Source organism: Armigeres subalbatus, unplaced genomic scaffold (assembly GCF_024139115.2).
Source record: "Armigeres subalbatus isolate Guangzhou_Male unplaced genomic scaffold, GZ_Asu_2 Contig137, whole genome shotgun sequence".
Lineage (NCBI taxonomy): Eukaryota > Metazoa > Arthropoda > Insecta > Diptera > Culicidae > Armigeres > Armigeres subalbatus.
Genome location: NW_026942143.1, coordinates 273,813 through 287,263, shown reverse-complemented (window position 1 = coordinate 287,263; position 13,451 = coordinate 273,813). Strand labels below are relative to the sequence as shown.

Below are 13,451 nucleotides of genomic sequence, written 5' to 3'. Positions count from 1 at the left end.
AGGTCGAAGCTGAGCCGGTCTATCGAGAGGCGAATCTGGAATGAGGTAAATGAGAGGAATGTACGTTGCTGTTTAATTGCGTTGATGATAATAAACATAGTTGTAACAAAGCATGGATTGAAGTTTATGGTGCATGAATAAAATTTCTTTTTTCCAAGGATGTTGGATTCATTCTTTCTCCATTTTAATCCGCAAAACTTTAACTAATTAAACATTTCTCGTGATCTAAATATTTCCAAGGAATTTGAGTTCAAAATTATCGTCGGAAGATTGACTTCAATGATTTAAATGTTCCATAAGATGATTCGATCAAAACACAAGCATCCCAGAGGTTTGAGTAAGGTGTTGATTTACTTCAACCGTGAATTTTCGAGTTTTTATAATTAATCAAACTGTCTGTTTACCTTCATCTAAATGGGCAAAACGTTTTAGTTGAGAGAGTGTTTAATTTCCATTTCAGTAATCTGTTTTGGTTCAGAATCCTGTCATGAATCATTGAAGATACACGTACACAGTTTCACTGCCATCAAATTAGTCCCTTCCGCACCAACATCCATCTTCTGGCCACATGGGTATCGAATGAACCACAAATAAATAGACACAGGTTTGTTGGTCTCTAATATAGCCCGACCGAAAAACTGGACGCCCCAAAGGACACACACCCAATCCATCTATTGTGGCATCATTAGCAATCCTTTATTCTTCGTTTACTCAGTTGGACCGATCCAACACTGAATTTCATTCAATTTGAGCCGACATCAAACCCCGAGCTCACATGGGACATGATAGAAAAAGGGATACCTCATTCATGAAATTCGTTGTGTGTCGTAACCAGCATTTGAAAGAATGATGTTGCGTACGACGAAGAAGAATGGATCCATTTATGTTACCGAGTTGAAGCAACATCTTAAATTCCAAGTGTGTAAAAAATATCGGAAATTTCGAATGAGACAAAGATCATATGATGATAAAACGAACTGGTGTAAACTGATCCATAGTCGACTGCCATGCGCAACTGTGTCCAAAAGAAGTGTGTCACAAGAACGGGAAGGAAATGCTCTTATCGTGTTTTTAATATTTTATTACAACACACCGGAACATCACTTTCGGCTGGGTTGTGAACCGGAAGCATCTAGCCGGGACGTCACCCATCAGAATTCAGAACACTCGCTTTTCTCTGTTTGATGGTCGGTATTGGGTGAAGCGAACTTTCCAACTTATATGCGATGCGGGAAACGAGAAACACGAGCATAAAAGTGTTTTCTTCTAGGAATTTGGAAACCAGAACCAGGCACATGTCAGCCTGAATGAAATCATTTTATAGTCCCTTTTATGGGTCTGTATTTGCTCACGCCTTCACCCCGGCTAAACAACACACGGCCGTGGTGATGATGGGGCGTTGCGTTTCTTGTATCTTATAAATAAGTTCGACCAAAGGAAATCTTCGTTCGCTAGAATCGTACGCCATCGTCACATTTTGGGGATAAGTTGAACCGTCCACCCGCAATAATTGGAAATTGCGATAGCGTGCGAATTGGTGGGCGAGCACACGCTTCACACCACATATTTGTCATAAATCAATTTCTGGTAATTTTGAAGAATATTTATTGATTTTTGAAGGCCAAGCTTTTTACGACAGATCTTCTGAATTATTGCGTTTTTAAAACCTATGTTTGACTTATTGTTTGAAACTTCTCTTCGTTCTGATAGCAATAAGAAGGACATCTTGTTTTCGTGGTGCAATGAAGAAAAAAAGAAATTTCTCAGAATGATTGATTTTCTTCACTTCGTTAGAAGCTTTATGTACCGGTTTTTCATATCCTAGAGCATTCGTATTCATAGGATGTTTTGCAAGCTTATTGCTTGTGGCAATCGGCTTATAGACGACTCGCTACTTTCTGTTCTATAATATATTTTCTTACAATATATATATATATATATATATATATATATGTAATACATTATTGCATAGCATAGTATAGCATTATAAAATGTGTCTTTCTGAGAAAAATTGTCACTTATTCGGGAATTCCGGATGATCGTCTGGGTGTATTTTAAGATCACAGATGGTATTTACTAATGGTTTTATCCACACAAGGCCAATGCAAATGGTTATGACAAAATCGCAAAGTTCGAATAGGAGCTGTGTGGTTTGATTTTTGGAAGGACTGGGATCCCTCGTCACGAGACTAGGATTGATGGATAGTACAAGTATGGAATATCGTCGAACGTTGGACTACGGTTCTTCGTTAGAAGAGTCCTCGGCAGGACTTAGATGAATGAAGCAATGAAGATGAGATAGATGTTTCAGCATTAAGCATTCTCACGAAGAGTGTAGCTTCATGAGAAACAAGTGTCAAGGCCCAAGTGAAAAATGCTTCGTCGATTCATGTTGCTCGAACGAAACAGTTCGAGAGCGAAATAAAATACACGGCTATGCCGAGTCTCTTGTCTCAATGCAGTTTCTATCAAAAGTGGCGCCAATTTTCGACATAGTATAGATTTTTGTCATATAAAGGGCGGGCTCTTCTCCCCACCTATTGGGTCAATCTGGGAAAGGAGGGCTAGTTTATAATATTGTATGTACGAACTTTCTTCTGGAAGGAGATTCTCTATTCCTCCCGTGGATTCGCATAAGTGTCTCTGCTTGTGGAACCACCCCACCCATTTTGGCCCCTCATACAGGAGTCTGATTAAATACAAACAGTAGTATAATCATGGTCCACACGATTTGGCCAGATATGGCCAGTGCTGTCGGCTGATGCCTTGCTACAATAGATGGTAGTATCATCATCATCATCTTCATCAGTATAGATTTTTGTCATATTCCACAATGCACAGTGAGTTGAAATCCCGAAAAACGTGATCGTCAGTTTTCGGTATGAAATCGTGCTTTAAATGGCATAGTATGTTCAGCAAGTATGTTGCATACATCGAGGGGTATCATTTGAGAAAATTTTATTTTTGATTAATTCACCTAAAAGTGAGATAGGAATTTTAATTTTTTTTTCAAATTTGTTGAAACAAAATGGCGTCTTTGGTAAAGTTGTCAGAAATAATGTACAGAAAAACTTTGTCAAAGACACTATGGGTCTATCTATTGAAACTAACAAAATATAATAATAATATAATATATATTTTTTGTCGCTATTTATAAATATTTATCTTATACCAAAGAATGACTCGAACATGTAGAAAAATAGTTATTTTTCAATAACAAATATCTGACGAGGATACAACAAGATACAAATGAAACCACTTGTAATAGAAAGCTTTGAAGCTTACCTTTCGAATATGAATTGATTTGGCTGCCACTTTTTGCCACCTTGCGAGATATTTTGGTTTGAAAAATGTGTAATTTTGTTCGTAAATCTCGAATTTTCTTCTAACAATTGAAAATATTGTTATGATTTAGTAGTTGAATGCTGTATTTTTATGTGCTGAATAAGTTGATTGTACGACAATTCCCCGAAAACCAATTCTCCGAATGCAATTTCCCCGAATGCAATTTCCCCGAATGTAACAATTCCCCGAATGTAACATTTCCCCGAATAGAACAATTCCCCGAATGTAACATTTCCCCGAATGGAACAATTCCCCGAAAATAAAATACCTACCTGCAAACGCAAACACATCTTCGCAATCGACTGTATGCGTCCGAAAAAGCAGTGTTTAAAGATACATTCAAGAGTGTCTTATTGGAAATTATCAGCTGAATAGCCTTTGGTAGTATTTGTAGTTCTTGATCCTCCAAGATGTGTTGTTGAATTATAAAGATATCAGAGTACAGTGTTTGCTAAGGTAGTTTTTTTCCCAAAATAGTATCAAACAGCAATTCTGATTAAAAGCCTTTTGGTAAATATTTTTCATATCTTCGGAATCATACTTCTGTCCTGCATATACCTTCTTCAAATATATAAGGCAATGGTGGATGTGAATCCTTGTAAACAAAAATAATGCGTTTGCCCTGAAAGAGGCAATGGTGAATGTGATTCCTTCTTTAAAAATAATGCATCTGCTCGGAACAATGCAATGGTAAATGTGTCCCTTCTTCAGTGGGTGTTTCACCAGATAATGAATGTTATTATTCGTTCTTTTATAACCTGTATCTGTCCTGAATATGGTAAAGTAATAAAGTAAGAAAACGGTAGATGTGTTCCTTCAAAAATAGGCGTTAAATAGGCTAGAAATAATGCAAAGATGAATGAATTGAGAATGAGAATAAGGACTAATCTGATCTCTTATTTTGGTGCAGGCGAATTTGGCCATAATAAGGAAAAAAATATATAAGATCCCTTATTACGCAATATGTATTAAATGTATTATATTTCACCGAAAACATTTTGCCGAATTCATTTCTCAACATGTCATTAGGCGGTCTGTAACTTTCGGTGTGACTTTTGATGGATTCTACCTTTTTCAGAATGACCTTTGGAAGAATGCCGTTTTTCAGAATGTTATATTAAACAAATAAGCATTTTCTTAGTTAAGTGTGGTGTAATATAACAGCAGTTTTGAAACATATAATTGCTTCATATCAATCATTTATTATACCTGGCAAGCGTGGTACTTGCTTAGTAAACGGGCAAACCGGGCAAATGTGTTCATTTGAGGAAGACATTATCACTTTCTTTCCCCTAATACCGGGCGATGCTATCATCTGAAGAAGGAACTATCTCCTACTGTCATCTTATACCGGACAAACGCGTTCATTTCAAGAAGACATTCCCACAGTTATCGCAAGCTTTCCGGTACCTGCCAGTTGCATGAATGTCTTGTGTAGCAAGTACAATGGATACACTGTGCACAAGGAGCCGAAAATGCTTCTCACCCTGAAGCATCTTAGGCCACACCGAGAATCGAACTCGCAACCTCCAGATCGGCAATCATACGACTTTGCTCGCATGGCTTACTTAATACCCATCGCCTTGTGCCTCACTCGAAAAGAAGGGAGATGCATTCGGGAAATGTTACATTCGGGGAATTGTTACGTTCGGGGAAATGTTACATTCGGGGAATTGTTATTCGGGGAAATTGCATTCGGGGAATTGTTATTCGGGGAATTGTCGTACAATCGAATAAGTTTCTAGAACATTGTTAACCTCAAAAATTCGACCATGCAAAGTTATTCATTGTATACCAGTTTTTATAAGGTTAAATGGTTTATAAGGTTATTATCTAAAATTAAGTTATATTTTGTTAGTTTCAATAGATAGACCCATAGTGTCTTTGACAAAGTTTTTCTGTACATTATTTCTGACAGCTTTACCAAAGACGCCATTTTGTTTCAACAAATTTGAAAAAAATAAAATTCCTATCTCACTTTTAGGTGAATTAATCAGAAATAAAATTTTCTCAAATGATACCCCTCGATGTATGCACCATACTTGCTGAACATACTATGCCATTTAAAGCACGATTTCATACCGAAAAAGCTGACGATCACGTTTTTCGGGATTTCAACCACTGTGCAACGGTCGGAAAAAGGCGAAATTTTGCCAAAACTAATTTCAACGCGTTTTTCACTACATTATCTAATCTTAAGTAACTTAAAGTAATCTTAAAGTAACATTATAGTTAGGTTAGGCTTTAGGGAAGGTTGGTCTCTATATACCAGAACATTAAATGTAAAAGAAAATTTCCCTTTTTATTTATGATATTTTCGGATATTTTAAGACAATAATGTTAATGTAACTTGGCAAACTTAGATAATGTCTGTCTGTGTGTATGTACATGTACATTGTGTATATAATATTCAAAATGTAATTGTGTATATAATATATTCAAAATACTAGAATTTCATCAAGTGTGTAGGAAAAAACACGTTTTGAACACTTATACTCATCCGATTTGCTCGCAACAAATTGAATTTGACAAGATTTGGAACATTGAATATAAACAAATATTGATACTGGGACTTATCCACCTAACAGTGTTCAATTTGACTTTTCTTATATACAATAAACTTTAATTTAAAAAAATCAAAAAGCTTCAACTTGCAAATCTGCGAATATGTGCAACATTTCTCGACGCTATCTGAAAGGTCTGATGATACTCTTTAATGTGGTATATGTACAGTAGCTGGGAAATGCAGCAATAAAATACTTTTTTCACTATTAAAAACGCCAAATTTTCAGAAATATTCAATTGCGTTGCTAAAAAAATAAACTCCTTTTTAATACATTTTTTTTAATTTGTTTAATCTATATAATAAAAAAGAAATGGTCTGTGTTCGTATCCGCATAACTCGACAATGGCTGGATGGATTTTCTCCATACCTTCAACAATTACGTTCGTTATAGTTTCCGACGAGTTTATATAATATTTCCTAATGCAAAAACGTGTAAGGTTGAGTAAATTTCGTAAAACCAAAATTAAGATTTCTTGGGAAATTTCGCATGGGCAGTTCCCAACGCGCATTTTGGCCTACTATGCAGGACAACGTCTGCCGGGTCGACTAGTGGTCGAAAAATATCATGGGGTATAGCATCCCGAATCAGTTCTCTATCATGACAGCTGGCAAAAAAGTCTCTTGCGGTATGCTACATATCGTATATGTATACAGAGATGGTAAGTGAGAGACATTTTCATTCTCTTTTGGATTCAATCCCTGGATCTCGAGATTCCCAAATTGGACGCATAGTCGAATCACTCACAATCCATTTGTCAAGTCAACACTTCCACATGTGTATAGTACACGTTCACATTAGAGGAGCATGAGTATTTAGAATGTCTGGCGGCTGCACACTTTCTTCATCAGCAACTATACAAGTCCTCGCTCAAATGGTCATATTCCTAACAAGATTGCTTGCAGCTTGCATGAAATATAGACGATTCACGTCAAATGTTATATACATTTAGGTGTTCACTGCATCACAGTAGTCTCTACTGCAGCTGCTGGTGTCGTTCAAGACGCCACCAGCGCTGCAGTTTCGACATAATCTGTTGAGACGGTGTGTTCACCACATTCCATATTACATCCTCTCAACGAGGTTGTCCGGGGTTGTATCCATGCCGCTGACGAGCAGCATGGCATTGCGTTCATCATCGAATCGCGGGCATGCAAACATCACATGCTCTGCCGATTCTACCTCACCTACACATTCCGGGCACTCCGCAGAATCTGCGAACCCGAACCGAATGTTCAGACAACACCTGTGGTAGGTGGAAGTTGATGCTGGGTCATTAGGCCGAATGGTCATTAGGTCATTAGGCCGAATGGCCATTAGGCCGAATGAGTACTGGGGAGTGAAAAGTGAGAAGTGCGAAGTGAGTAAGAAGTAGAATGGAAGAAGAAAAGAAGAAAAAGGAGGAATAGGTAAGAAGAAAGAAGAAGACGGAAGAAGGAAGAAGGAAGACGGAAGAAAGAAGAAGGAAGAAGAAAGAAGGAAAAAGGAAAAAGGAAAAAGAAAAAAGGAAGAAGGAAGAAATAAGTAGGAAGAAGAAAGAAGGAGGAAAGAAGAAGGCGGAAGGAACAGGAAAGAAGAAAAAAGGAAGAAAGAAGATGGAAGAAGGAAGAAGGAAAAAGGAAGAAGGAAGAGGAAAGAAGGAAGAAGGAAGAAAGTATAAGGAAAAATGAAGAAGGAAGAATGAAAAAGAAAGAAGGAAGAGGGAAGAAGAAAGACGGAATAAAGAAGAAGGAAGAAGAAAGAATGAAAAAGGAAAAATAAAGAAGGAAGAAGAAAGAAGGAAGAAGAAAGAAGGAAGAAGAAAGAAGGAAAAAGGGTCAAGGAAGAAGGAAGAAGGAAGATGGAAGTAGGAAAGAAGGAAAGAAAGTAGGAAGAAAGAAGAAGAAAGAAGAAAGAAAAAGGAAGAATAGAGAAGTAAAACGGAAGACGGAAGAAAGGAAGAAATCCGAAAGAAAGAAGGAAAAATGAAGAAAGAAGAAGGAAGGATGGAATAAGGAAAAAGGAAGAAGGACGAAGAGAGGAGAAAGAAAAGAAAGAAAGAAAGAAAGAAAGAAGCAAGAAGAAAGAAGGAAAAAGGAAGAAAGAAGAAGGAAGAAAAAAGAAGAAAAAAGAAAGAAGGAAGAAGAAAGAAGGAAGAAAGAAGAAGGAAGAAGGAAAAAAGAAAGAAGAAAGAAGAAAGAAGAAAGAAAAAAGAAGAAAGAAGAAAGAAGAAAGAAGGAAGAAGGAAGAAGGAAGAAGGAAGAAGGAAGAAGGAAGAAGGAAAAAGGAAGAAGGAAGAAAGAAGAAGGGAGAATGAAGAATGAAGAAGGAAGAAAGAAGAAGGAAGAAAGATAAGAGAAGGAAGCAGAAGGAAGAAGGAAGAAAGAAGAAGACAGATATAACAAGGAAGATGCAAGAAAGGAGAAGGAAGAAAGAACTTATCATTTTTCACTTTTTGCTCATTTTTGCTAATTCGGCCTAATGACCGTTCGGCCTAATGACCATTCGGCCTAATGACCTTCGGCCTAATGGCCTGACACTGTGGAAGTTGATCTGACCATGCTTCCTACTAATCCAATTCGTTACCTCCGGAATCAGTCTGTGGGTCCTACGACTTTTGACTGCAGTGTCCCATGCTCTTTGCCATTTTAGCAACGAAGTTGCTCTCTTGACACGTCGCACTTGCATCATCCCAGCAATGACGCACACCGCCTCATAAGATATGGTGCGGTATGCACTTGCAACCCGCAGACACATCAGCCGGTGTACCCTGATTAATTTTTTAACATTGCACTCGGCCTCTAGTGCTTTGGACCATGCTGGTACGCCGTATGGGATAATAGATAATGCTACACCCGATATAAGCCCACGCACCTGACTTTGCACAACTTTGCCAATGAAACCCTTTGGCATATATAATCGACGTGGCTCGTAAAATTGAGCATATCCATCATGTCCAGATGCTTTAATGTCCTCAAGGAGTTAACTGTCCTCACGGAGGTAACTAATCCAGACGGAGTGGTCAAGGTAGTGAAAGTTCGCACTCCTAGTGGTGCTGTTTACAAACGACAATCATCCCGCATCTGTTTGCTGCCGTTCGAGAAGTTGCCCGACAAGGGCCTGAACGATTTCAGGCCGTTGTCGGGCAGCTACGCAGCGTGAAGTGAATTGAATTGGAAACTATGTGTCGCTATACAAGAATAGGTAGCCGCCATGTTAGGACTAGGAGTAAGTAAATAGCGCTACACCCTATTTATCATCATGTAGCATAAATTCCTAATATAAGCTTCTCAAATACCGCGAAAAATTGAGATGAACGTTATTTTTGACAACCGACCCAGCAACGAAATAAGGACTATGATTGGAAACTCTGTACCTGGAATGTCAGGACGCTAAATGAATCTGGACGAGTGAGCCTTCTGGCTCGCGAACTGCAGAAGGTTGGAGTGAACGTGGCCGCTATTCAAGAAGGCCGATGGCCCAGATCCGGAGAACGTGAATTCCGAGTCGTGGACCCCTCGACCAACACTGCATTTAAATATAACATCTATCACAGCGGCGGCGGAAAAGCAAAGCATGAAGTTGGTTTCGTAGTGATGGGCAAGCAGATGAAGCGAGTGATGTGTTGGAAACCCATTAGCGAACGAGTCTGTGTGTTGAGGTTACGGGGCAAATTCTTCAATTACAGCCTAATCAACGTTTACGCACCGACAAACGATAAATCCGACGACGTGAAGGGCACGTTTTATGAATGTCTTGATAAAGCCTATGGAGAATGCCCAAAGCATGACGTGAAAATTGTTATCGGAGACGCTAACGCTCAAGTAGATAGAGAGGACTTTTTCCGTCCCATAATCGGTAGGGAGAGCCTTCACTCCGCTACCAATGACAACGGCCTACGGCTAGTAAATTTCGCTGCTGCCAGAGGGATGGCCATCAGTAGCACCTACTTTGCACGAAAGAATATTCGAGAGCACACCTGGAGGATTCTATCACAAACGCCCGAATGACACTCGCCCGAATGACAAATGCCCGAATGACAAACGCCCGAATGTAACAGTCGCCCGAATTCCATTCGCCCGAAAAGACCAAACGCCCGAAAAGACCATTCGCCCGAATGGACCACTCGCCCGAATGGACCATTCGTCTGAATAGGTCATATATTTATGTATACCACCAGATTCTATAACAACATGTTATAGTTCCTAATCATATTTAAAAACAAATATGCCAATCATCTGCAATATATTAACGAACCAGTTTGTCTAGTTTTTCATTTTTTCTGCTATTTTAGATGTCTTCTTAGCCTGCAGTGGTCGTAGGATATTGTCTATCCGGAATAAACTATACCGCTTTTTATACCGAAGTTGGATTTTTCTCCAGATTACAGGCAACTTTCCCAACTTCGGAAGTAGTGCGCTGGATTCGCCTAAAGATGCGCTAAACAACGCATCAATTAGTTTGACAAATAAAACTTCGGAAGAAAGTTCGGTTCGGAAGTCCCGACTTCCGAATTCTAACTTGGTGCTACGCCGACAATATCAGTGGTCGCATTTCTTTCTTCTAGTGAGAACTGTTTTGGAACGCTGTAAAACCGAGGACTTCCTCGTTTCAAAAGCGTATTCCACTTATTGTGCCACCTCAAAATGTTATTGGAAGTTCGAGGAATACTGTTTAGGGTATTTTCATAGACCGACCATAGTGAAGGGGAGAAAAGTGGGTCTCTAGTGGTCTTTTTGTGCGTTGATTGGCGACCATTCACATGAGTCCGCTACGTTAGGCATAATGGACGTTACGCATTACGGACGTTAGGGATAATGTACGTTAGACATAATGGCAGTTTGGCATAATTCTGCCTTCTTTATGTAAGGGCTGTTCTTTGGGTTATTTATGTATAACGTCCATTATGCTTAACGGGTACACCCCCTTCACATAATACTTGCATACATTAAAAAAATATGTTTCTTTGGGCAAGATTTTCGAACCTCCTTGAATGCCTTTGTTATATCTTAACAAAAGTGCTAAGGTAACAAACTTTTTATAGGCAAGTTGCAGTCTGTAATCCTTCCCGTATGCCGATTGTATTCCCAATTGCTGAAGTTTTCTTTAAAAAAAAACAATGCTTTGGTTGAGGAGAAAGAAACATTCTTGAAACTTGAATTTGGGAAGACACGTCTCTCAGCATTAATCTCAGCCATCTTAAAATCCAATAGTATATACTCTGAATCTAACGTATACTGATAAATTGCGTTCCATTAATGAACAAAAGACTGTGTCATACGTTCCGGTGTTTTAGCATTAATACCAAGGGAACGAATCGACGCTGTTAACCTTCGCCTACAGTTCCGTGAATTGCGAACACTTCAGCAAATTGTTGTGGAGCAGTTGAGAATGTTCCGTCAATTATCCAAATCTTGGTTTGTGCTTACAACACTGAATGATGTGTTGAAGGAAATAGAAAAATCGTCCCATCATTACCATTGGTAGTCGATCGCAAGAAAGGTCCTGCGTCCAATGTTATCATATAGCATCTGTCGATATGCACATAGGGTGGGTGTACCAATTGTCGCCATACTTAAGAACAACATTTTTTTAGAAAACAAGTACACCCGATTCTGTTTTTACACGGATTTTTTTTACACGGCCGTGTAAAAAAATCCCATACAATTTTTTTGCAAAGTTGCTCCATTTTGCATGATTCGTCGAGAAATCATAAAACTTTTTTTACACGGATTTTCAAATTTTGAACTGAAAACTTTTTTTACACGGAACGCATCCCCCGTGTAAAAAAGAATCGGGTGTAAAAGGCATGTGGGTTGTCTTTATATATCAAGCGAAAGGTTTTACTTCCTGCTCCTTAGAACAGCTGTGAAAACCACAATAAAATTCATTATAATCCTCAAAATTGATTAATTTTTAATAGGAACGCATTCACCAGTTGTGGCACTATTCTTAATTTTGGTTCCTTATTTGGCAAATCCCATTGTTTTCTTATGGGATTGGCCAAATAAGGAAAATTAGGCAAAATCAATTTTTACAATTATGCTTTACTTGTTTTGGAGAAGATCAAAGGTGTTATCGTATCATATGAATATGCTTTATCGATATGAACTTGGTTTGCGGTGATTTGATTGGTCATTTGGCATATAAAGCACTAGTGCGACAACTGGTGTTATAGCCACAACTGGTACACCTAGCCTATATATCGTCATATTCTGATGTTTTTTTTTCGTTTTTTCGGTAGGCTCAGGCGCACATTCTGATGGTTATAAGAGTTCATCACGTAGTCACCGGCGTTACATTGTACGACGTGGCTCATTTTTGGCTTATCTTTAAAACGAATTTTGCTTGAACTTTAATACTTAGGGAAGAAATCATGTCTTCAATAAATTTAGAAAGAAGAATGTATGAAGAAAAGAAGGCTGAATTTCTATTTGCGCCTCTTATTTTTGATGGTTTAAATAAATAACCTTGCAACGTTATTTTTCGCCAAAGCTCTAGAGTAGAGTGGGGCAAGAGTACGCACTTAGTTTTCAATCGATCATGTGGCCCTTATGAAGCAAGCTTCTGCATATCAAATCAGTGTCGATGATTCATATACTCTTCCTTTATGTTACCCAGTGGAAAAAATATTGAAATTATTGAGATTCGTTTTAGTAGAACCTTTATTGCAAGACAAGTGAAAAACGCACTCTTACCCCACCGGTGGGGTAAAAGTGCGCATCGGGTGGGGTAAGAGTACGCATTTATCCAATCATGTGCTTTAAGTATATATCAACACAAATAAGAGTTAATAACATTTAATTGATGTTTAATGAGCATATATTAGGGAATGTTTAAAGATTACGTAACTCTTAAAGGGGGAGGGGGTCCTAAAAATGTGCACTTTCATACGAAAAATCTTTTTTTTGTATATACAAAAAACTATAGAGGTAAAAATATATATCAGGTTTCGCGTGGCGTATACAAAGGAATTTTCCTTAAAGAAAGTCCACCAATCACGTAACGTAAAATTTGGCTATTTCATCACCCCTCCCCCTATCTTACACTTTTTGTATGAATCCTCTAAAAATTATATGGATCGTCATACATCTCGCAACCCCTCCCAGCTAAACGTTGCGTAATTTATGAATGTTTCTTTTGATTAAATGAAATTACCATTTAGATGAAAATGTGTTTTCGTACTATGTTTAGGTGTACAACAAGTCCTAATACAATTTCATTATTTCGCTTCAGTGCTTTGTTCGCTAAGTCCTTCCTAACACCGAATTACTTCAACTTATCCTAAAAACTTGTGATAATTTCGAATTCTGTCCCTTTTTTCTTAGTTGTGGATCTTTACGCTTTGAAAGAAGTCTTATTTCGGCCTGAAATACGGGTTTGACGTCAGAACTTGAAGATTCATATGCGTACTCTTGCCCCACCGGTTCCTGCGTACTTTTACCCCACAGTCCCAAAAATTATTCAAGTAATGGTTTTGACTTCTTGGAAAACCAACCGGATTGGTGTTCTGTACCATAAAGTACTCTATACAATAGGTTTTCAAAATGGTATAATGTTCAC

The 13,451-nt window shown here is 38.3% G+C and overlaps 1 protein-coding gene across 1 annotated transcript in view; it reads right to left on the bottom strand.

Annotated features, from left to right (window-relative positions):
• LOC134202716 (axotactin-like) overlaps positions 1–13,451 on the bottom strand; it is a 162,791-nt gene that overhangs the window by 24,039 nt on the left and 125,301 nt on the right. Inside the window, 1 exon segment of the mRNA XM_062677724.1 lies at positions 2–35. Coding sequence (XP_062533708.1) covers positions 2–35 — 34 coding nt within the window.